Source organism: Rhyacophila brunnea, unplaced genomic scaffold (genome assembly GCF_057557595.1).
Source record: "Rhyacophila brunnea isolate RB1 unplaced genomic scaffold, BYU_Rbru_1.0 scaffold_1, whole genome shotgun sequence".
NCBI classification, from domain to species: Eukaryota; Metazoa; Arthropoda; class Insecta; order Trichoptera; family Rhyacophilidae; genus Rhyacophila; species Rhyacophila brunnea.
In genome coordinates this window covers 221,265-246,368 of record NW_028232751.1, presented here as the reverse complement: position 1 = coordinate 246,368, position 25,104 = coordinate 221,265, and the positions used below count along the sequence as shown (strand labels likewise).

Below are 25,104 nucleotides of genomic sequence, written 5' to 3'. Positions count from 1 at the left end.
TTATAATTTTGTAGAGAAGGAAATGTAGAATCATATTCAAAAGCTATCTCAAAAAGCAGTGAAAATCAAGTTATCTAGTTTGTAGTATTGAGGTGACGATTTTTAAACAGTTATGTAGTATTGTGGAATTGTTTAGTAGTACCTACATATAGTTTATTACAAATTATTCATAATTGCATTACGATGAAGGGTGCGGTGCGTACGTTACGTGTGATGCTGTTATCGACTAGGTACCTACTGATCGTTTAAAATTTGCAAATAATTCTTCTCTCTCCACAGTGTTATATACCTAACTATATAATTATTATGTACACAATATATAAATAAGAGTTGATTAACAATTGTATATTTACTTAAAACGACCCACAAAAAGGTTGGGCGTGTTTCAATATAGCTCCTCCGAAAACTCTCACGGGGGTTAATGTCCAGCTAATTAAACTTGAAGGATCTGAAGCCAGTGGAGAACCTCTTCCTAATAGGCATTTTCTGTAGCTCAATTCCACCAGTTTTCTCCCAGCTGACAGCGGTGGAGGTGGTGTCAGATTCTTCACAGACTTCCTCTGCAGCCTTCCAAACACTTGGTGATTGTTGACGTTAATGTCGCTGAACACGTAGATTCCGTCACTGCTATTGATATTCGAAGGCCGTTTGTCGTAATCTTTTTCGTCAATGTCTGACCTGTACTTGTGTATGTCCGGAACTCTGTCGCTGCTGTTGACGAAACTTGTAACGCGGTCATTTCCATGCTGCCGGAAAATTTGAATCTCGTTAAGCGCGTTTCCCAGCTTGACAGCTTTTCCGAATTGCGCATGTTCGTTTTCCTTCGTCGTCTTATAATCAGAAGGGTCGTTTATCTTGTCGCGGATACTTTCAGGATATCTCTTGATGAGCGCCGGTTCTATACGCTTGTTTTGATGGCTAGTGTACAAACTGTACGGATTTATAATACCTGTGTTACTTTTAATACGCAAAGATTCGAAATTTTGCACTTTATTTTTCGGTATATTGGTTTCTTTATTATTTTTTGCCATTTGAAATGCGTTAGAAATGTGAGAATATATCGGATTGTCGTACAAAACCTGCTTGTTGAGAATGAAGTGATTATATCCAACAGTGTTATCATTTGGAATATTTTTATCGAGTGATGCGAATCTGATATCATTAAATGTTTGATCTGCCCAGCGTTCAGTATCATTTGTCGCGTTAAAATTATTCCCCCTTCCCATATTATGGTTAAATACATTTTTATTTCCAGTGTAATACTTTTGAGAGTACAGCACCTCGTAATTGGGTGTTAATAAATCTTTTTTGTATCCATCCTCTTTTATTTTATGTTGATTATGTAAATTTCTATTTATTAATAATTGTTGATGAGTGTTTGAAGTTTGGGGGTCAAAATATGTAGTTCGATTGACAGGCGGAGTTATTCTATGATTTTTCAATCTGTTTTGATTTTCAAGAGTCAAAACAACTGTCATATAATTATTGTTGTCTTCACGACTTGACGTGTCATAATCGATTGAAGGGAATTCTCCTGCCCTTGGCATCACTTCAACATTGATCACTTGATTATTTTTAGGATAAACTATTATAGATTCTGGATTCAAAATTTGTATATTTTTCTGTCCGTTACTTGTATCTCTCTTGAACACACTGTGGTTGTTTAAATTTTCGTTAAATTGTCTCTTCTCCATAGCGACATCTAAATCTTTTGCTATGTAAACTTGATCGTTTTCGCTTGGGTATGGAAATAATTCAGACGTTTCAATGTGCGATTGTTTATGTGGGTGATGGGCGTGTTGATTGTGATGCTTACTTTTCGACTTAGATTTTCCATGATGGTGATGACGATGATAAAACTTAGGGTGGCGACCTGGACGTCTTCGTTTCGAGTGTCGCAAGAGTTCTTTAGGGAAATAGTCATTTTGATCATACCATTCATTTCCTTTAAAGTTCTCTTGCGCATACTTCACTTCATAACTTGGTACTTCCGGTTCTGTGTTGAATGTAGGAAGCGCTGGTGGTGTTTCGTATATCGGCAAGTTTGTCAATGGTAATGGATGATTTTCGATAATACCTTCATGAACAAAATTAGCTTCTTCTAAAAGTTTAAATTTACCCTCTTGACCTGCTTTATTCACGTGGTTCCAAAACGGTATTTCTGAAGGTGAATCGGGAGGGCGTAGTACTTCGTGAGGTGAGTCTGAATACTGATCATCCGAGTCCAGATACGATTGTTTGAAAGGCGAATGCCGGATTTTCGAGGACGTTCTCGGCGCTTCCGGTAAATATTCTATCTCAAGGGCGTGGTCGTTGGGGTTTCCGCCCTCTCTCGCTCTGTCCGGTTTCCGAGCGAAGTAATCGACGTTGACTTTGTAAAAATCGTCGGTTACTATTCGTAATTTTTTCACATCGACATTTTTTCGCTCGTCATCATTCGTATTGGGTGTATGCGTACGTTCTGGTATGGCCTTTTTCGAAACGGTTTCTTTAATCTGGTCGAATTCATCAGGCAGGTCTGCAAAGCGAATGTACTCTGACTGGTAATTTGTGTCGTCATCGTTCGATGGCGCTGTGTGGTAATAGTTTCTGGATTCCTGGTTTTGATAGTAGTTGTGATTGGCCGCTTCAGTGGTGGATGATAGTACCATGTTGAATCCGAAAATTTCACCCTCAATTCCGTCATCCAGCCCTGAAACAAAGAACATATTTTAATGTCTACCTGAATATTTATAGACGTACGAGAGTGTATACATAATTTAATGAAAATATTTCCATGAACAGGAATCATACGTTTAGAATGGCACACGGTATCAACCCACATACGGTTTCCATCTATGGATGGTCTTTGCTTAGTCAGTATAACGCCGTACTGAGAACTCGAATGATCCTGCGCGATTGACAATGGTTGGATACAAGCGCAAGTCCTCCATCTGCACCTCATCATGAATTATTGCAAGTGCATTATTTTCGAAAAAATTTATCCCAACTTTGGAATTGAAGACGAAACTCCACTAAATTAGTAAACGCAATGCATAAGCTGTGTGACTTTCATCAATATTTGGTTAGTAGTATTCGAATCAAAAAGACAATACTTAATTGAAGGGGTTATTGCAAGACAATGATATGCCACAGAAACATAGTTTGGAGATATGAGCAATTTAATGTTCTTGTTCGTTCACTATTGTAACAGGAAAAATTACTATCCTCATTAAAATGTTCGATATATCTCACATCTAATTATTCTGTTTGGAGCAGAAGGCGTGGATGACTGACCGATATCAATTTTGACTGGCATGACATTTATCATATTATTATTTACAAAATTTGAATTTGTAAGAACTACACATTGATCATAATTATTGACACATCAGTGTATTTTTTAAAAAAGTGTCTTATTAAGTAAAACGTGAGTTATGCCCTGGGAATTGGTTTTATTCAAAATCAACAAATTCATAATTATGCGTCTTGACATCATTGTCTTGCGATAACCCCTTCAATTCGATAAAATTAGTTATCGTATTTTCGTTCTATAAAATTTTGTTTCTATTTAGTGAGTACCTATGTACGAATGTATGTCAAGAATATTTGTTATACTTAATATAACAAGACACGAATAGCTTATCTGCGGTCTTGTGAAATGTTTTATAAAAGCACAATATTTCATATTATGTTTTGGCGGACATTTTTATGTGTTTGTGTAATATTATATTATGCTTTTCGTATCATCGTAACGCAGCGAAAAAATAAATTCGGAAAATATCTCTTGGGGTCCAATGCAATCTCAAAGTAAAATGTTCGTTTAGCAAGTAATTGGGCAGGTTAATCGTAGGTATATAATTAATAGATTTCGCTGGTCATTATCGATATTATCATCGATTATTCTATATTACATTAATACATTAGAATGTAATCATTTGCACATTTCATTAATTAGTTAGTTTACTGTTTTACGATGATTAAATACGTAACAAGAATCACTCTTATTCTGTCACCTTAATAATCTAACAACTCTACTAAATGATTTTTACTTTTATTTATAGTTAATATTCCTGTCAGTGGCAAATGTATAGGCGTGCTGGATCCGACGTATATAGTGCACACTGCACACTAACCTTTGTCTGGCATACGTATTTGTTTTCATTGAACTAAGACTACAAATTGCAGATAGTGTTGATTAGTTTTTAAAATTCAACTAAACTCACCATAAATCAAACCATAATAGATAATAGGTAAACACATATTCGTCTATCTATAAAATATCTAAATTATGCCATGAAATCATGCATCATGTAGGTATGTGTGCACTGTTTTTGTCCGATCGCCCATAGCAACCTAAACTAGTGTATGGTTTGGTTCGGCAAGGTTTAATTGAATTTTAATAACTAACCAGCTACATCTGCAATTTGTATTCTTAGTTCAATGAAGACAAATAAGTATGACTGACAAAGTTTAGTGTGCACTATTTATGTCAGATCTTAACAACCTACCTCCGCCACTCACCACTGATTCCCGTTGTACTGATTAAACGTTTAGTTTACTACTGCTACCTGCCTATATGCAGGTATTATTTATTACCTTTATAATATAAAATACATTGGAATACATTTTTTAAATAGGTACTCCAAGCTTCTATTTTTGATAGTTTGTTTTTTATGTTTTCTTTTAATTGGAAAAGAAACAATGTTAAAACTACATTTAAAAAAAAGTTTTGTCATATTCTTAAGATTTAATAAAATTACATTTTAATGGAAAAAAATATTCCTGATATACGATGTAGTAACAACTAACAACCACCCGGTTAAAATAACACATCTTAAATAGTTTTTCTAAATTGTAAGCTTATTTTTTAATAAAAAAATAAAAAAATCTTTTTAATGTTTTTAGATGCGCGTTGAGTATTTAATATGAAAATGATCAGTTACTAGTGTACTAAATTGCAGTTTAAATATTCATTCGCAGAGGCATTACGATTACGGTCAACCTAAAATGTGTCAAATTTATAACATGAATTACACATTTGACAAGAAGTTATGTATTTATTTTTTAATGTTAACAATTTTTAAATATATTTTCATCGTCCTACTACGAATTTTAGACGTGCTTAGCATATAGATCAAGAAAATAACTGCAATGATTCTTGTCAATTTATTATTTGAACATACTTAACTTGAAAACACCTCAGATATTATATACCTACCCACTAGAAAAAATCACATTTGAAAAAAATACGACGCCCGACGAGATTTGAACCCGTATGTCTACTGGTATCGCGCCGATATGCTTTAACCAATTAAGCTACGGACCTCCAACTTAATTACGATAATTTTAACTAGTAGGTCTTACCTACATAAAATGTTTATCGTTTTCGTTTCGGCTATCGGTTTTTGTGTTTTAAATCAAGGAATCATTAATTGCCTTAATTACTAACAGACGCCCGGCTCGCGCAAAATATTTTAGTTATTTTTTTATTAAGTTAGTATGTTCAATTATACGTTCAATTAATGTTACATTCTCAAATCTTGTGAATTATTCGAAGAATAAAAGAAATGGTTTATTAAAAACATAGTAGGTTGTTTATGTACAATAGATTTTAGATTTTCTTGAAGAACTATTGTTACATTGAATATATTATAATATACTTATATATATATATGCGGTACAAGTCGGTTATGTGGAATACAGCGGCAAACACATTTTGAAAATAACCAATATACTGGATTATTTGTTAGTTTGGGTTAGTTTAGGTTAGATTAGGTTTGGTTAGGTAAACCCGTTAACCTAACAAATAATCCAGTATATCGGGTATTTTCAAAATGTGTTTGTCGCTGTATTCCACATAACCGACTTGTACCATATATTATGCTTATCAATCATCACTGTTATATTGATCGTTAGAATGGCTTTAAAAATATAAATGAAAAATATCTCAACAACATTCCTAACCAAATAATTATTGACGTCTCTAGATCTGAAAGTTTTATTTTTTAAGTCACTCATCTTATTGGACAAATACTTATTTTGTTGACTAATAGTTAAATATAACTTGCGATTCGTATTAACATATTATTTATTGGAACTTATAATATGTATCTTATATTATATCTTAATATACTTAGAGAGTGAGAGATTAAAAAAAAACTCTGTGAAAGTTTTAATGTATAATAAAATAATAGATGTCTCGCTATAAAGTCATAATATAATACTTAACTTTTGACATTCATTAATCATGTAACCATCAAAGGAGGCCGTTTTATTATAATATCATCATTCATCATTCAAATCAAGAGGGTGTTGTTGTATTTTTTCGTGTTGAGAAAATGTTATAAATAATACCATCTATTATATTGGTTACCTATAAAGATACACCAGATTTACGATTGTGTACCTATACTTGTCTTGTAAGTATGTATGTATATGAAAAAAAATCATTTAAGTAAGTACACTTTTATTATTCATTCAATCGACTTTCGCTGAAGATGTAGGTATATTCTAATAGAAACAAAGGTTAAGACTTGTTTCGAAAACTTGTTGCCAATGTGGACATCGCTGTGATGGCCCATTACAAAACATGTTATTTTCCCATCTGGATATGTGGTCAAAAAACAGCATACTTATTTAGAGACATATTTTAGAGATTGTCTTTTACATTTATTTCTTTCAGAACGGAATGCCCGTCCTCTTTGTCAAAACATAATGATATATTATTTAACTAAGGTGGATATAGGACAATTTTATAACTATATACTAATCTATGATAATATGTAGTAGTTAGTATAGTATGACGCCGACGGTGGCCGTGCGGTTTAAGCGTTGGACTATCACGCCGTGGGTCCCAGGTTCGAATCCTGGGTCTGGCAAGTACACATGTTGTTTTTCAATTTGTGTGTGAGTCAGGGTATGGACCTAATAGGTTGAGCAAGTGGCTGACATCCATTTCTCGTAAAAAACAAAATCTGTTAATACAAACCTCTACTCTGTGGAGGCCCATATGATCCTATTAGGATCGGACATGGTCGAAAAAAGTATACTTATAAAGTTATTGTTTAAATACATAATATGTTATAATAAATCATTACCTTTATCGAAATCTGTATATTCTTGCCCGACTACCAAATCTCCTCCGCCAGGTATAATAATATCTCGCAACTGAAAAAAAATCAAAATTTTGTGGTTACGCGAATATAAGACTTTATTTGTTTTAAAACTTAATAAAATATTATCAAATCAATATTGAATATCTGTGTTCTCCTTTACTTCATCCATATTACTATTTTGTAAATAGGGGTTGGCGAATGGTTGACAGTCAATCCATGTGCATAACATACGTTTGGACAATATGTATCAATGTGTAAGTACCTCTGTTCATCTGTTCAGTCTAGAGTGGAAATTGTGATTTGTCTAATATAAGGTCGGAGAACGTTTTTGATGAATATGTACCTCAAAGATGTTTGAATTCTATCATATTAGCTCCCTTTCTTCTAATTTCAAAATACACAAATATTAAGTTAATTAGCATTGCATTTAGTAATGAATAAATTTCTCATGGAGCAAAGAATTAATGAAAGACAATATAATGACTAAGTATTAAGGCAATAACAAAGTTTGAAAAACCGGCATATATTTCTTTAAACCCACTCCAGTTTTGGAAAAAACGATGCCGTTTTATTGTTGATAAATCACATTGATATCAAGATTTTGTATGTGTAGGCAACTTGATGTCTTCTTCTTGGAAGTTCATGCGAGTTCTGTACTTTGTTAACAAATTTATGTGGGTAACAGCATATCTGTCCCTCCAACATAAACAATTTTAAAAACCTTGCGATTATTGTGTATTTTTAATATTGTATTTTTCTGTAACTTCATTGCCCTCAAAATGTTCACGTTTACCCCATTTGGTGTAATTAATTAGCCCTGTTCCCCGAGCCCATGTCTGATATAATGACAATTATTTGGCAATTCGAACTGAAGTTAATTTTATTATAGTTCAGTTCAGTTGAATTAATTGGCAATTTAGATACGTTGGCAAAGTTTAACTCTTTATTTCGCAATCTAATGTGTCCGAGTCGTGCTAAAGTATTTAATTTGAACAATAATTATTAGTTGAGACTTTTTAGCACGCAACCGTATGCCACTGGTAATGTTTGATCTCTTTGTTGTGGCTAGCTTTGATTCGGTTACTTCGACCATTCACGTTATGTCAGTGTCAAATTCATATGCCACCATTGGTATCCCTGCGATAAGTTTGCATCCGGGAAATGATTACATTTGCTAATAGTAATAATAGTTAACACGGATGCTACTGTGAAACCTAATTTAGTTGAACGTCACACCGTTAAGGCATAAAGCCCACCAAGAAAGCGCTCGGTGCGCTCACTACTGAGTAGGCCCCCTCCCACCCGCGCATTACCCTTCACCTATCTAATAAGGGGCTCAAGCAGCACAAAATAATTATTATTATCAGCGTCTCTCATAACAAAGCAATAAAAATATTATAAAATTTCTCGGGGCTTGTAATTAAAATCGGACACGCAATAACTAAACAAAGAGTTCGCTGTTCTTAAATAATGGCTTCTCGCCCGTCGCATTGACGACGCTTCGAGGAGCGTGATTTTGCTCGCCGTTTTCAATGAATGGACTACGTTGTATTTTCGTTAAATCGTATCGCAGAGAAGCTAAAAAACGATGACTCATGGGGCAGGCGGGCATAATGCGTCGTCAAATCCAGTGTGCGCTGGCGTATTTGATTACGTTGTATTTTCGTTGATTTAAGCGCCACTTGTGAAATTTTGCGCGAGAGTCCCACTTGCTGCGTTAAGTGGGTTTTACGCCTAAGGGTGGCATAACAGGCTTGTAATTAATAGTAATTTTATATATGCATTCGCATAGTTTCGAATTATTACAATGCGGAATAGCTAACTATATTGCAGGGCAATTGTCATTGTCACTGTTCATTATAGAAATCAAGAACGTGTCGGTACAGATTAAAAATAACATTTTCTGTCTTTTGATATCCAGGTTGTTTAGCTTTCAGTGTTGATTAAATCACTCAAATTAGTGTACCAGCATAACATTTGGTATACAAATGCATTATCTCATAGTAAACAAAACTAGATACGCATATTAATTAGTGGGAAGTTTTGACTGCCATTTTGAAAAAATGGAAGCGAAAAATAGTTTTTTGCTTTTTAATAATGTACGTTGTTGTAAGTACCTTTTCATGTGTTCCTTGTCCTTGAAGTCTGCCGTCGATGTAGGCTTGCCACGTGGCGTCTGCAGCGTGCCACGATAGGCAGACATGCGTCCATCTGAGCTCCTGAAAATCCACTTTCACGCCAGGAATTTCTTGCTCTAGGATGCGCAGTCTCAACCATCGTCCACCGGGGCTGATCCATGCGCGGAGCAATCTGTCCCGTTCATGTACTTAAAACAATTTGAACACAGAAAATTATACCTAGCAGTATATGACCGTACTATAATTTGTTTTTGGTTAAGTTGTACGCAAAATTTTCCAGATACTATAGTTTTGAAGAAATAAATTAATATGAAAAATATTTGTGTATTTATAATTATTTACACTTTACGTAAAATATACTATAATTGCGTGAAAAAAATGCAACACTGACTGTAGGTTAACCATAAGTTTTTTCTCACTCCCACGGGGGATTTTACGGTTTTCAGTGGCGATGAATCCGGTGCCTACTACATTCGCCTCAGACGCACGGGATTGGATTGTCCAGGCACTGACTTACACTAGGTGACCAAATGAATGTAGAATATCAAGATTTCGACTGAGGGATTTTAATTAAAAATAATTGATCGCATCTCAATATGAAAGTGGACACGTTAGCAGAATATGTCACAGAGTTATGCATCCTTATTGTAATGTAGGCCTAATTATATTATTGTTTAATCACATTTTCAATTTTTAAATGGACACGTTTGCAGAATAAGCATACCTACTGTGCTGTAAAAATATACACGCAAATTTGCAAAATGTATCCTTATTGCAATATTCCACGTGCGTGAGGGTGAGTTTAGGTGGACGCTATTTTATAAATTCTTAAAATAGGGTCTCCTTAGCAAACTTGGTCTAGGTACTTCTTTGAACTTCTATAGATGTATAATTATTATTGTATTTTCACTACTTTTGTATGTTTATGTTATGTTCTCTTTTTATATTTTAATTTTTATCACTTTTATTACTTTTTTCTTTATACTTAATAATGTTTCATGCCATGTTGTGAACATCTTAAACCTACAATATGTTAAAAAAATAATTGAAATTGAATTGAAAATATAGGTAGAGTTCATTTTCCAATGAAATGCATCTGTACTACGAAAGAATAATTAAATGATTGTGAGCATATCCAGATGTATATGAGCAGAGTCGTTTAATTTAAAAACCAATGTATCCGGGGCCCATATTTAAGCCTTAAATAGATTGTTGTGGCTCGTTCCATTGATTGTGTTAAGGCTATTCTTCAGCTGAGGCATGATCTAAAAAGATCGTGACTACGCGACGCGCAGGTTGCGCAAACGACGCGTGACGAACAAAACATAATTTCTCATAAAAATTCAACATGCGTCCATTTAATGTTATGTTTATTGTTATTTAAATAATAATAATATATTCATTGACATGTTTTGTTTTTCGAGTAAATACGTAACGTTTTTTAGTCATCTTTACACGATTTAAGAATTAATTCCTCCGGCGCCATCACAAAACAAATTGACGTGCTCACAGTCACTCTACGACTGGCAACGCGTGCGAAATTACGTCCCACCTACTGTTGAAAATTATTTGCCGTTTCACTTAATTATGCTCTTAATAATTATCTTAACCCTATAGAATAAATTATTTAGCTAACTTACGTGAGTAGCTTACGATCGGATGAGAGTGTGTGAAGTTGGCGCTCTTGAGCCAAACACAGAAAGTGAATCTACTCAAAGGAGGCACGTCCACTTTGTATCTCAGAAACTACAATCAGAAAATAAACTTATTAGTTATAAACCTAGGGCAGGGATGGCTTACCTTTGGAACGCATGCCACTAGCTACTATAAAGTATAAAGTATTTTTGTTACATAAAATAGTATTCTTTTAAACCTCTCGCTCTAATGTTTTAGAATATAGTCATATTTCGGTACATAACTGTGCAGTGGTGTTAAGATTTTTTACGTTTATTAATTTTTAAACGCATTTATGAAACCATTAGTATAATTTATTACGAGATAATTTTTGTAAAATATTCACGATAAAAAATTATATTGATAATCTCTGTGATCCCAAATTTGACAAGAATTAGGCATTTTATTATTCAAAAAATCGGCAAGATTAACACATTTGAAGATGATTCTAAAGATATTTATTGTAAGCTATGTCTTTGACCATTCAAGTGTGATAAACATCTTATGAATAATGATTGCTTTATAATAATTATTGACCTAATAATAAGGTAGTGTTTTTTTGAAATACGCCATTTCTTTTGTTATTCCCCAGTGGTAAATTGACAAACGATAAATGAAGTAGGGAGTAAGAACATGTTAACGCACGTGTTTGAACATGCACCGTTTAAAAAAAATTGACAAACTACTTGACTTTATGCAGTCATCAAATGTTCAAAATAACTATAAAGGATAATAAGGCTTCAAAATTATATAAATAGATTATCTACAACGTTTAAGGAGTGTCCAGGATCATGGTTTGAAAATACAATAAAAACTCAATTTTGACCTTCGACGAGCATGTCCCCCCTTAAACAATCGCAGTATATGTTATAGAATATAGATATAAATTAATTGAACAAAATGTGATTATGTCATATGTATTTTAATAATATATATACCTACATAATTTGAAAACACTATAAGAAATAGGTAAGTATATAAATAACTAAAAGAAAAAATATTTTTGAAAAAAAAATACGAAACCCTGCAGGATTCGAATGCACCCCCTGGATTAGCGCCCATGTGCATGACAATTAAGCTATACGTGTCATACGTAATTGTTAGGAAGTTAACTCGTATTTTTACAATATTATCTGAAGCGCTTTCTAAATTCTGTTACTCTCTGTTGCAATCGGCTTTTGTATTTTAAATTAAAGTATTATTATTACATATTATTACTAATCTTTGAATAAAATAAATAGTTTATTAGATTTTGTATATATTATATGAACGGTGTTAATTGTCAATTCTTGGTGGAAAAAACATAGTAAGTATCTATTAAAAATAAATAAGCAATTATAATAATATGTAGTATTTACAAATAATTAATTAATATTTTTTCCTTTGGAGTAGTTTTTAATCTAAATATGACTTTTATTGATTCGGTTGTTATTACCAAATATAACAAACATATCATTTACTTGCGAATTAGCAATATTTCAAGATAATAATCATTCTCAAACCATGCGATATTATTGATATTTTTAGATTGTAGTTACGCAATACATTTTGAAGAATACAAAAAAGTTTGTTTTTTTTATAACGCTAGTTGGCGAATAAATTTATTTAAATAAAAATAGTAGGTGTATAAGTTGAAAATAACAGATTTATACCTGTATACAATGACAAATAAAGCTTAAATGTATATACACTTTTACAAACAAATCGTACGTACACCATATCAACGCCTTTATATTTTGCACATACTTTTTATTTCATAATAATATATTAATTGGTACTTACTTATCCAGGAAATATTTTCTTATAATAATTAATAATAGTACAATGAGATTGTTATTTCTTTATTAAATACCGAACATATAGAAAGTTAGATTATTTGTTATAGAAAGAACATAATTTTGAGACCCTCAGAAACATTCGTATTAGACGTTAGTTGGACCAAGGTGGACACGTCTTTCATGATTACACATTCTGACTAGAAGTACCTCAGTTAAAATGTAGTTGTAAGAGATAATTCGCGTGGATCATAAAGCGACGATAGTTTAAAGGTGAGACCATGCATCATGAAAGTAAAAGATTGAGTTTGAGTCCCACTGAATCCGAGTTATTACAAAGTTTTTATTAGCTCGCATTCTTGTTTGTCCAGTGGTTGTTTGTCCAGTACAAATCTTGCAATCGATTTTTAATTAACTTCCCGACTAGCTAGACATTTGAAACTTTTAGAATACACCAGAACACGATGCCAATGCATTCTTTTAATAGTTTTAGCCATCTTTAAGCAGAATTGAATTAATTTTCAGTTAATTCTGTTTTGTATATAAAGTTATTTCAGAAAAATCCGTAAAAAGTAAAAGACTATTATTGGTTGCTAGGTGGTTCTAGCAACAAAATTATTAATATATACGTGCGTTACTATGGAAATCAAAATGAAATGTCAAATTGACATTTCAGTATTCTATATTTGTTTCTTTGTTTGTTTGTTTTTTATTTACTTCATATCAAGTACAAGTTTGAGCAAATTGAGCATACTAATTCAACAGATAATATAAAAACGTTGTATATAAAAAGTTCTTTTTATCTTCTAATTATTTTCTAACACGTAGGTATGTTTCTGAAGTTTTTTTTCTCAATACTATGAGAGCTGATTGATCACTCATTTCAAAATTTCTCCTTTCAAAACATGTCGCCAATATACCTATGCTGATATATTTCTGTATTGTAGTTAGATATTTACAATTGAATAATACACAAATTGTAATTAATAATCCTACGCCTAAGCGAGTTGTATGTACAGTAATAGCAAAAAAGCATTCTAGAATGTATCTATTACAATTCATTGTATACAAATAAATAGTAGGCTTCATTTTGCCCAGATATTTACGCACATTTGGCAAATGTAACAATACTTAGTAACTACTGCTTACCTGTATGTAACCCTTCTGTGTCATGACAACTTTATGGATATTGTTGTGAGTTTTTGGCACCTTGACTATTGGTTCACTCCCCACCTGCGGCAAATAATGTACAACACTCGAGAATGTAACTAATACTATGTAAAAATAATAGCCATTTCTAATGGGCGACAACATTTTAACCCAAAGTCCGCGGAAATGAAAGATATGTTCGTTTTATAACAGCTTACACAGAATTAATATCCCTGACTTCGCATCCATCTAGTAATAATGTATTGATATTAAATTTAATATGTCGCCTAAAACGTTAGCTACAATATTATTATACAATTTAATGCAGTAATCAATACACGTCAATTAATTATTATCCACTTTCTATAGATTATAATATTATCGTAACAACACTGTATACTTTTATGATTGACTGTAAGTCCAATGTAATTCTCACACTGTATTTGATACTAAATGAAGATTGGGGTTTTCATGTAGTTGAATTTTATTGTACGTCACTTCAATTTTTTTTGTTATATATTAATGAACGTTGAAATTCTTCAAGACGTTTTTACACTAAGTATCGTTTAGTACTGACTACAATATCATTGTGTATAATAAATAATATGAAGAGACATCTTTCAAGCGTGTAAGTCTGCAAGCAACTAAACTTAAGAGTATTTGAAATAAATTATTCTCAACGTTATTCTATGCTACTGTACCGTACCTATGGATCTATGGATAAGTATTATTGTTAATTTGGCTTAAAAAGCTATGGTGAAAACTAATTTCCGACCAAACAATTGGATACGCACGCTTGCGCAATGAAAGAACTAAGTACTTACAACCAACGACAATATTTTGACTTTTTTTTATTTCACGATTTGCCGCCATCGCAAGCCACACAATTTATATTAACATCAGTTAGTTATTTACATAATGCTGGTACACACCGTTGAAGACTATTATTGTAGAAATATTAGGGTTGTAGAGTTGTAAAAAAAGTGTCGACTATAGATTATATACGACCACGATTCCAATTAAATAAAATCTCAGACGTTTTTTAATTAAAAAGTATACTTAAAAAAATTATAATAAAGACACAATTAATTTATATGTAAATAAAGTACAATACGTTTTGGAAAAAGGTGTCACTATAATTCACCACTCCAACCTTCAATGTTACAGACTTCGAAAGTATAAGTTTTTCACTAATATTACACATCTGCTCACATACATTCTAATTGTATATAGAGTCTGTCATCTATAAGCTGGCGTGCCGGTTTCCCCCCGCTTCAGCATCAATCTCGTCCCCTCCCATTGAAAACTTGCAACAGTTGAACGCGATGGCAAAATACTTTCCGTCTGATGTGTACGCCAGTTTATAGAATACAAACTATAAGTACATTATAAGCCTACTGGGTGACGTAGTTGCTACATCGCCCGTATCTTTGCGCCAAACTTTATTTATTTTCATTGAACTAAGAATACAGGTTATAACATAGATGGTGTTGGTTAGTTTTTAAAAATCAATTAAATCCTGCCTAAATCAAACCGGGTCCGAGGATTGAATCCTGATTCTGGCAAATACACATTGTTTTTCAATTTGTGTTTGAGTCAGAGAATGGATCTAATAGGTTGAGCAAGTGGCTATTATCCATTTATCGTAAAAACAAAAATCTGCCACGCTGTGGAGGCCCATATGATCTTATTAGGATCGGACGTGGTATAAATATATATATCTGCTTACTATGCATTCTAATTATATTATATAAGTACATTGTAAGCGTGCTGCGTGTATTTCCCCCATTATGATGTAGTTGGTAGATCGGTCGTATCTGAAGGCATGAATATGGGTTAGATTAGAGATTTGCTAATTGCCTTGTAGGTATACCTTAATATCATTTGTAGACGCGAAAAGCAGTACGTATGAATAAATCTAGTGTATATAAATAAATTATTAAACACAACATAGCATTAATAATTAAAAACTGTACTTTTTAATATTTACAAAAATGCTACGTAGTTCATAAAGTCACATGTATAGGTTTTACCGGTGGTATTGTATATTTTAACCGTGCGCTAGACAGCATTGTGTAGACGAATATTTTATGATTTTATTGTTACTTAAAACCAATTTTGTTGAAATAACAATTGTCTTATTGAAGAACATGGATACAATTATTTAAAATTAAAATCTTAAAATATAATGTATATTATAAAATTAAATAGAGATGATTTAAGAATGTTCAATATTAGTTCAGTATACGGCGTGTTATTTTTTATTGGTCGAGTAAAAGTTTATTGTTAGAATATAGTTCGATCCGTGCAAGGCGTAATGATTTACTGTGAACGAACGACAGTGCAGCTTTCTCTCTAATAAAATCGTGAACAATTTTTGATTGTTTGAAGTTGAATGTGCAAAGTTTTGCATTTATCTTTACAATAAGTACCTAAATAATATTATATTTAGATAAAACCACGAAACCACTTATACAGGCGTATATTAAATTTATCTTTAGACGATTCTTTTGTATACATACCTGTAAATTATTGTAATTGCATCGTTTTCTCGTGAACACTTTCGATTCTTGGTGCTGAATTTAATGTCTTCGTTTATTTATATATATTTTTTTTACATTTGGATTTAACTAAACACTAATCAGTTAACTCAGTTTATTATCTACCTACATAGTATATTGTGTAAGCCACTAACGGATCCTGGAAATAGTCATGGGAGGGGGCAACTATTTCACATACATTAAAATATATGATTTTAAATGACTTATAAACAGTATGATATTATTTGATATTATGAGTATTATATATATTAGTCCAATCCAACCTTTTTGTCGCTAAGTTCAACTTTGATATTCTAAAACAACCCCGTTAAACTGTCCAAATAAAATTATTCTAGTACTTTTTTGTATAACATGTTTAACGTTGGTATCGTATCTCGTAACCGGCATTCTGTTTATTTCTCAGGAAAATGATAATAATCATTTATTTTAGTACTAAGCGTATTTTTGTACAACGTTTTCTCTCTTAGAAGTACTAATGTTAAATCATTGTTAGGTTAACCAGAAGATAATAAAATTGCGCCGCAGGTGACATTTTTGTTATAGAAAATAAGGTTAATATTTATAAGAAAACCGAATGAAAATATGGCATTTACATTCAACGCATAGCCTTCGTCATAAAATTCAAAATAATTTGAGGAAACATTAACATAATTATCGATTCGAAATATTGACAAACTTTTAAGGATGTTTAAGTTTAAAGTTGATTTTCGATAAATCGCCTCTACAACATAACACAACACAGCACAACACAACATGTAAGAATTAAGATGACAAAATAATATATTATATTGTCATAGATTTATAAAATATATTTTCACAATGACTGTTTTTAGACGATTTTTTAAATTGATTATTTAATAAAGCTCCGCCAATTGAATTCATGATATGACAAATAGGTATAGCAATAGTCACTAAGATTATGTGATGGTAACAATAACAGGTTGACAAATAAATCGTCGATTATTCGTATGTTAATTTTCTTCACTGTTATTTTTTGGTGACAAGACAAGATTGGTAGATTATTAAATTTGTTAAATGTTTTATCAACTTTTCAATATTTGTAAAATACTAATACTGGTTTAATATTTCAACATTTATAAATATGTGACAAATAATTGAACAAAAGAAATTTATTTACTATACAGCTATGTTGATGACTTTTCTAGCTTTTGTGTTGACTTCTTCACCTGTACAACAACATGATAGTAAATATTATGCACTGTATACTCAAATATGTTTTTTTCTAATTTCTTCAGGTAAACGCCAAGCCTCCAGCATATTACATGGGATCCGGTGCACCCAGCACTCTTCCTCGTGGGGGATCCTTAATGAGAGCTTACTCTCCTGCCAGCGGACCACCGATACCGGCTGACAGGATCAAGTCACTTCCTGGGAGCGGTACATAAGATGTTTATTAATTATAAATGTATATTTCGAATAAAGTTAATACTACAAGCCATTCTCCGAACAAAAAAACCATTAAAGGTAAAGCAATATTGCTTTTAGATATTTATTAGATCATTTTAAATATTCAAACGTGATATTTTATAAAATACAATTCACTTTTAATAACTTATATATTAAGTAATCTTTGATAGTAATAAATCAGTAAATTAATTCCTCCGAATATCTATTTTTGTATATAAAAAGTCAATAAGTAAAGTTGAACAAGTTTTTCACAAAGTGAAAACGCAGAATCCGTAGAAAAGTATTTTTTTAATGCGAACATCGTATTCAACATATTATCTTTAGTTTTAACAGCTATTATTTTTATCTTCAAATAATAAAATGGTATAAAAAAATATTTCCATAAATGTGTTTGTTAATTTACCCGGTATGAGCTTTATTAGGATCCTTACGCCGGCTGATTTTAAACCACGATTAAATACATTTATTTAAAAAAATATATAACTACCATATAAATTACTTATAATAATTCATTAAATTGATCATATTTTTATTAACTTAACTTACTGATATATTAATTAACTTATTATTGTATTTAATGTATATTGGGAATTGGTTATTTACTATGCAGCCAGTTGTGAAATATTAATCAATCAAATTGTGTTAGATTGATTAATTACTTGGAAAATTATTAAGAAATATTTGATTAACTATTTCAAGTTTTGTTTCTTCTGCATTAATTTCGCAGGCTTACAATTTTCTCTGTTCGCTATATCGATACAGTGTTTTGAGTATTACATTATCATTGATTTCAGTGGCGTTCTTATTTTGTCTGTCACGTTAAAATAATTGTTTAATTCAGTGTATAAAATATCATGTATTTTAGAAATCCTTTCACTAGCTTTCCCTTTGATATTTTATGTATCATTTGATTATGCTTTTGTAGTTGTGAAACAGGTCCTGATCATATTTATAAATATTGTGACGTAAACTGTTCATCATTACCGAAGTAAGATTACAATAATTATTATTAGATCACATATCCCTCTTTTATACATAACTATTGGCACTATCATTGCATTTTAAAACACCTAGAAAATAGTATTTTTGTGAAAGTACTTAGCACCACTGCTCTTCTACCCACCAAAGGAAAAATTAGCCGAATCTCTACATACATAATATTAAAAAAGCATGCTTTTTAAAATCAATAACTTGGTTAGGATGAATGCAATATTCATTATAAAAAATATGAAAACACTTAATACGAATATGATAGAAAAATCTCTTCCTATGGAGAAAAAATATTATTTTATGTTTGAACTTTGGATATACGAGTAGGTACCATGCACTTGTTTAATTAAGAAAAATACATTTCGGTTTAAGTTTCGTAGGAGTGACGTATTGGTTGACGTAGGAGTGACGTATTGGTTGACGTAGGAGTGACGTATTGGTTGACGTAGGAGTGACGTATTGGTTAAGGCAATTATATGTACTCGCAATAAAAACATATTTGGTTTTTTTAGATAGGTACGTATCTTATCGTAACTACACTTCTTTGGTCATCAATTAATATATCATTAATAACAAGTTAATACGGACATCGGTTTAATTAACACATTCACATCATCAAGAATTACAGTTACGTATAATATGGAAAAATTCATTGAAATTAGTTGGATGGTATATTTTTTTAAATAAAATCGTGTTTATTAACAATGACTATCAATTAGGTGCCTAAATTAGCTGATATTGTCATAGGTGCCCCACCAAAACCGTTAAGGGCGTACGGGAGCGCCACGTCAATCATTCGTGGCGGGTCAGATCGGTGTTTCCCATTTAACCCTTCAGTGGATTCCATGAGGGGAGCTGATCAGCTCTACAGTCTGCCAGGTATAACACTCCAAAAATACAATGTCATTGGTATAACATTGTAGGTTCAAAGGGATATCGATCAAAGAGTAATAAGGATTCCACGCTATCAAAATTCATAACGCTGTTACATTTTTAATTAATTTAAAAAAAATGGTTTCATTTTGTATTCACCGTAAATGATACCACGTCATGGCGTGAATACGAAGTGTAATTTTAATTTAATAAAAATAATATATCGTTGATTACTACAAAGTACGAGTAAACGCCGAATCTATCGAAATGACGACATAATAATCTATGCATGTGACATTTTCAAATCTTATATTTACCACTTCTGGTATATAAGAAAGCGACAGGATACCATTAGGGATTGCAATACCGGTTTTAAAAATCCAAAATACCCGAATTTTCGGTATTAGCACACTCGTTTACGTTTTTGAAAATTAATTATAAGTTATGTGCTGCTAAAATGCAAACATATTGAGTGAACCCAACAGAGGTGAAAAAATAATAATACATATTTCATCAAATATATTTTTTATATAAGTAATTGTCGCGATGAATTATCATAATATTATTTCGAAATAGAAAACATCAGTGACAAAAATGTTCAATTATTCTATAATTATTTATGACTGTACAAGCGTTGAATTTAAGAAGCTTTTCCTGCAGCCGGACTTATTTGCACTTGATGAACTTTATAGGGCTTTAGTTAAAATTATCAATATATTCAAATTATTTGTAAAAAATCATTAGTTCTACAATTATGATCAATACATATTTTTAAATGTCAATATAATAAATGTAGGTATGTAGACTTTTGCCATAAAATAATATTTTAAAAAGATTTTAATAGCTATATTTATTGATAAGCATCTACTTATGTTTTTTTTAATGTTTAAGAAATAACGGTATTCAATAATAAATACCGAAAAACAGGTATTGACATTTTCATTCGGTATTGCAATCCCTACATACCATGAAGAGAACTTGCATAATTGGCACAAAACATAATAGCTACCCTTAACTCTATGCCCTGAAACTTTAAGTTATGCCATTGTCCAGTGTGGATCGAAAAATGTATAAATGTATATGTTTAAAACCAACAGTTTTATTATGGTACATACATATATTGATTTTAAAATAATAGGAATCTTTCAAGAATAGTCCAATTAGGTAATGCTCCCCATTTTACTCTCTATGCTCTAACATTATTTATGTATATTAGTTCTTTATGTACAGTGTCGATGAACTAGACGTTTTAATTGCTAATGCAAATGTCAATTGCTTATATTAAAAGGCCGCCCACATATGACGTCACGCTCTAGGGGGGGTCTGATATAATGTAGTGATTTATGACGAATGGGGAGGGGTTAGAGGACATGTGACGTCACAAAGGAAACCAAAAATTTAAGGGGATTTTAGGATAAATATTAAAAAAACAAAAAAAAACATTACTTTCTTTGGGTGTCAAAAATGTCACGTAATCTTGAGTTACCCCATCTCCACCCGCCATGTACCTATATTCAGCCGTGATTTGTGCACGGCTGCCTTCCATGACGCTATAAACGTGCTAGAGTGAAAAGATTTTAATACCACACTTCCTTGTCCCGAAACGAAGGTGCACGGGACTGATGTAGCAACCATGCACATTGGTGCTTAAAGAGTTTTAGAAAATAAAAAAGAATCTTGACTTTGACATTTATCTTTAATGACATGAAGGTGTCCTGTCCTCTGTTATGTACCGTACCCGTGTACTGAAACTCTGCCGAAACAGAGGAGCTACGAGTTGAAAGTAATGAATCTAAGGAGGGATCGGAATTATTCCGTCCTCTATATGACGCAGCAAATTTTTCAAATGCCTCAAAGTTGGCCTTGGTTGATATCAGGTCGGCGTGGCCAATATAGCCCGTGTGTGAACGGACCCTGGCAAAAAGCTCCAACAGACCCGCTCGGTCGGATCCCATCAGCAGGCAGTCTCAGACGACGTGTTCAGTGCCTTAATACTCTTAATGGTCGTGCCCGCGTGTGCATTTTGACCCATGTCCTATCAAACGAAAACCGTGCAGCTTGGCTGCGATATCATCATGGCCGGTCAGGAACTGGCTTACCCAGTTGTCTCATCTGAAGCCTGTAGCACACATCTGGAGGGTACAAGGTTATGTGACGATAGGGGTGGAGGGGGTTAAAGAATAGCCAAAATCGTGTGACGTCATATATGTGGACGGCCCCTAAGTAACAACTATAGTATCACCAGCCAAAGTTTAATGGCACCCCGCAACTGAAATTCCATAAATACGAAAAATTGGTATACCGTACGCCTATTAGGTACCTATATCGCCACCCTTTCTCATGCCTGTACAATTTTCTTATTAAAATTCTCGCAACGTTGTATTAAGAAGGTAATATAATTATATAACTAAGTATTATTTACCAAGTTTTAAGTTGCTAGGTGTCATTAAACATAATTATGAAAGGTAATTAACTTAGTACTGACATATATATAAATATATACTTCAAAATAAAATTAATCTATCAGGTATTAACTCCATAAAATAAACAATGTCCGTTGAATGTTTAAGCTAGTTTGCATTAATGTGTATTTAACAGATTCATAATAATTATTATACTTAGTTTGGATGAGTAGATAGATATATGTGTTTGGAATTCTACTAATATTTTTCTAATCTATCCTATAGCTTATTTTAACCTGGTTTATTTTAATTATCGGGGTTTTAATTATCATTTTTAATCAATGTATTTTTTTGTATCTGAAGTCATATTTTTATTATTACTCGCATACGAATACTTTATTAATACATATTTAAAGCCCTGAATTGTCAATATTATATTATTATTTTAAGTAACATTATACCTCGTTTACACGTGCATGGATTTACTGCTGACAGTACGTATTATCGCGGCCATAACAAAAAAAATACACGTGTAAACACGTAGTATTGTGCGAATTGCAAGCTTGCATTCATGAATCAAAAAAGTTCAGAAGCCTCTGATTTTTTACGCGACAATTGGTCCCTGCAATATCTGCGACTGCGCAGTGGAAAGATAGTAGCGAACCTGCCGGTAAAAAAATGAGACTCATTCTGAGGTTAACCGATTTTCACGACCTGTCAAATAGTATCATAAAATGACAACATCGCGTCTCGCTTAAGAATGAGATTGGCAAGATAGTCAGCACTTTTACGTGTAAACAGTTATTATCGCGATAATTTAAAATACACTCTATTAGTGCAAGTAATTCCATGCACTTGGACAGGCGCCGTTATGTTGGTAAGTATAATGCACGAACATTTATTTTGTCAATATAATTATATGATTAGAAATAAGTTGTAACTATGCATATGAGTCTTTCATGCTACTAACCATTTTCATAATCCTCTTTCTTAAAAATTACCGAATACTCGTTTATATATTTTAAAAAAAAACATGTTTTATGGCATGCATGATGTTAACGTAGTAAGTTATGATCCCTAAATAAAGATGTTAATTTTTCAATGTGATTTTGGTCAAGTGTGGATGAATAAATATCCTGCAATCCTTGGTTAACGTTGTCATGTCACTCGCTCATTTTCAACGATTACAATGATGACCATCTGGTAGTTGTAAGGTTTCTTAAATTGAGGCAATTATTGTCTAAGATGAAGACAATAATTGAGCAACATATATTATGCAGTTACCAACCATGGAATAGAGGTTTGAACGCCCGTCTCTTCCACGTGGCATGGGCCTGAATCTATTACGACTTGAATCAAATTGAGACATCCTGTTTGTCAATCAGTTATGTGTTTTAGTTATCAGTTATGCGATTGGTAATCATTATTGGTAAAAATATTAAAAACCGATGAAAATACGCATAGCTATGTCGTCATTAATTTTTCATAATTTTATAAGTACTTAATATAGGTACCTACCTATTTATATTTATTTGTAAATCTTTTTTGTAAAAAAAAATATTTTCTAAATTATTATAAGTGTCTAATTTTCTTTCTCTTCAACATAAAACATTTGCGTGCCTTGCCATTACTGGTCTAGAATCTAATCTGTATGAAATATAAATTGTGAAATATAAATGAAAAACAGGAAATACAAAAGTGGTAAAAAATAAAGTAAAATATAATTAATAATTTAATGTCAGTGGCATAATATATTGATATAAGAGTTATGCATGTGAGTCTATTTTGACAACAATTTGAACATAGGTACTTACCTCCAGCCTATATTTACAATAATGATTCATGACTTTTATTATTTTTTTAATTTAAAATTTTATAATAATTTTGTTTTTATTTAATATGATAATATAAGGTACCTAATGGTCAAATTTATTCTAGTAATTAATTAATATATAGAGTGGTAGAAAGTATTATTGTTAATTTTCTTCTATATTTCTAGCATAAAGTATTCAATGAAGAATGGTAACAGTTCAAATAATATTTTATCCAGTACATTAAAATAACATTTTTTGAGCCTGATTTACCTAATTCCGTATTAAACATAATTAATGCATTTTTTTATTCATGATTTTTGTGATGCTTCACTTACCTACTAAAATTTTTGTGTGTTTTTATCAAATTGGTATAGTTAATTCGTGGTAGTCATCTATGAATTTTGTGATTCCAGCTGATCGTATACACAACGATGGGTACATGTCGTCTCCGGAGCGCGGATCCCGAGGAGCCTACGAGGAGCCATACTACACCCAATATGTCGGACCTCCGAGGGGAAGCATGACGCCTGTCATTGATGAAGAGTCTGGGTAATATATTCTTTAATCTGGTTTGGACTAATAAAGTGGAACCACAGAACTTTTATTATCACAACACTTAATGGTAAAACTTGATTCTGTTCGTTCCCAGAACTGAATAAGTACATTACTTGTAAATACAATTTACGTACTTCTTTTTGGTGATTTTATGCGATGATAGTTCATTGTATAAAAAAAATCGTGGTTGTTTAATACATAGATAGCTTATGGTCCAAGGTGGTTCGGATGGTCCAGGTGCAATTAAACAACTCGTAGTGTGTTGAGAACAGCGTGTTTATTGATGGTACAGGTTATGTGGTACAATGCAGCGGTGCTTATTAATTTGATATAACGTCGGACAGCATGTCCGCTGTGTACAAGAGACGATTGCCAAACCTATAATTATTATCTCAGATTTTTTGCGATCAGGTAAATGCTGCTACAAATTTGGTGTCTAGCCCAATTGCTATTATAATATTTATATTGAATTTAACCTTTTCACTGTGGAGCATTTAATTACTTTTTAATTACCACATTTGAATAACATGCTAATTATATCGCATGGGCCCCTAATGATGAGGACACAACACATGTGCCGTCCGCGGCGAAAGGATAAAACTTATTCTCACAAATTATTCTACAGAAATCTTAGATTTAAAAATCTTA

At 32.1% G+C, this 25,104-nt stretch overlaps 2 protein-coding genes across 6 annotated transcripts in view; one reads left to right on the top strand and one right to left on the bottom strand.

Annotated features, from left to right (window-relative positions):
- LOC147079327 (coiled-coil domain-containing protein AGAP005037) overlaps positions 1-25,104 on the top strand; it is a 608,924-nt gene that overhangs the window by 538,831 nt on the left and 44,989 nt on the right. For 4 of the 5 annotated variants that reach the window (XM_085940028.1, XM_085940056.1, XM_085940043.1 and 1 more), the window contains 3 exons: positions 17,651-17,792; positions 19,560-19,691; positions 24,315-24,450. In XM_085940028.1, the coding sequence (XP_085796154.1) occupies positions 17,651-17,792; positions 19,560-19,691; positions 24,315-24,450 (410 nt within the window). The remainder of the gene's footprint in view (positions 1-17,650; positions 17,793-19,559; positions 19,692-24,314; positions 24,451-25,104) is intronic. The other variant, XM_085940051.1, reaches the window with a different exon arrangement.
- On the bottom strand, positions 354-13,857 carry LOC147079328 (uncharacterized). The gene is made up of 7 exons (XM_085948402.1): positions 13,834-13,857; positions 10,876-10,981; positions 9,215-9,423; positions 7,080-7,149; positions 1,874-2,692; positions 1,507-1,714; positions 354-918 (listed from the first exon to the last, which is right to left on the bottom strand). Exons 1-7 carry the CDS (start codon positions 13,855-13,857, stop codon positions 354-356), a joined length of 2,001 nt encoding a protein of 666 aa, XP_085804528.1.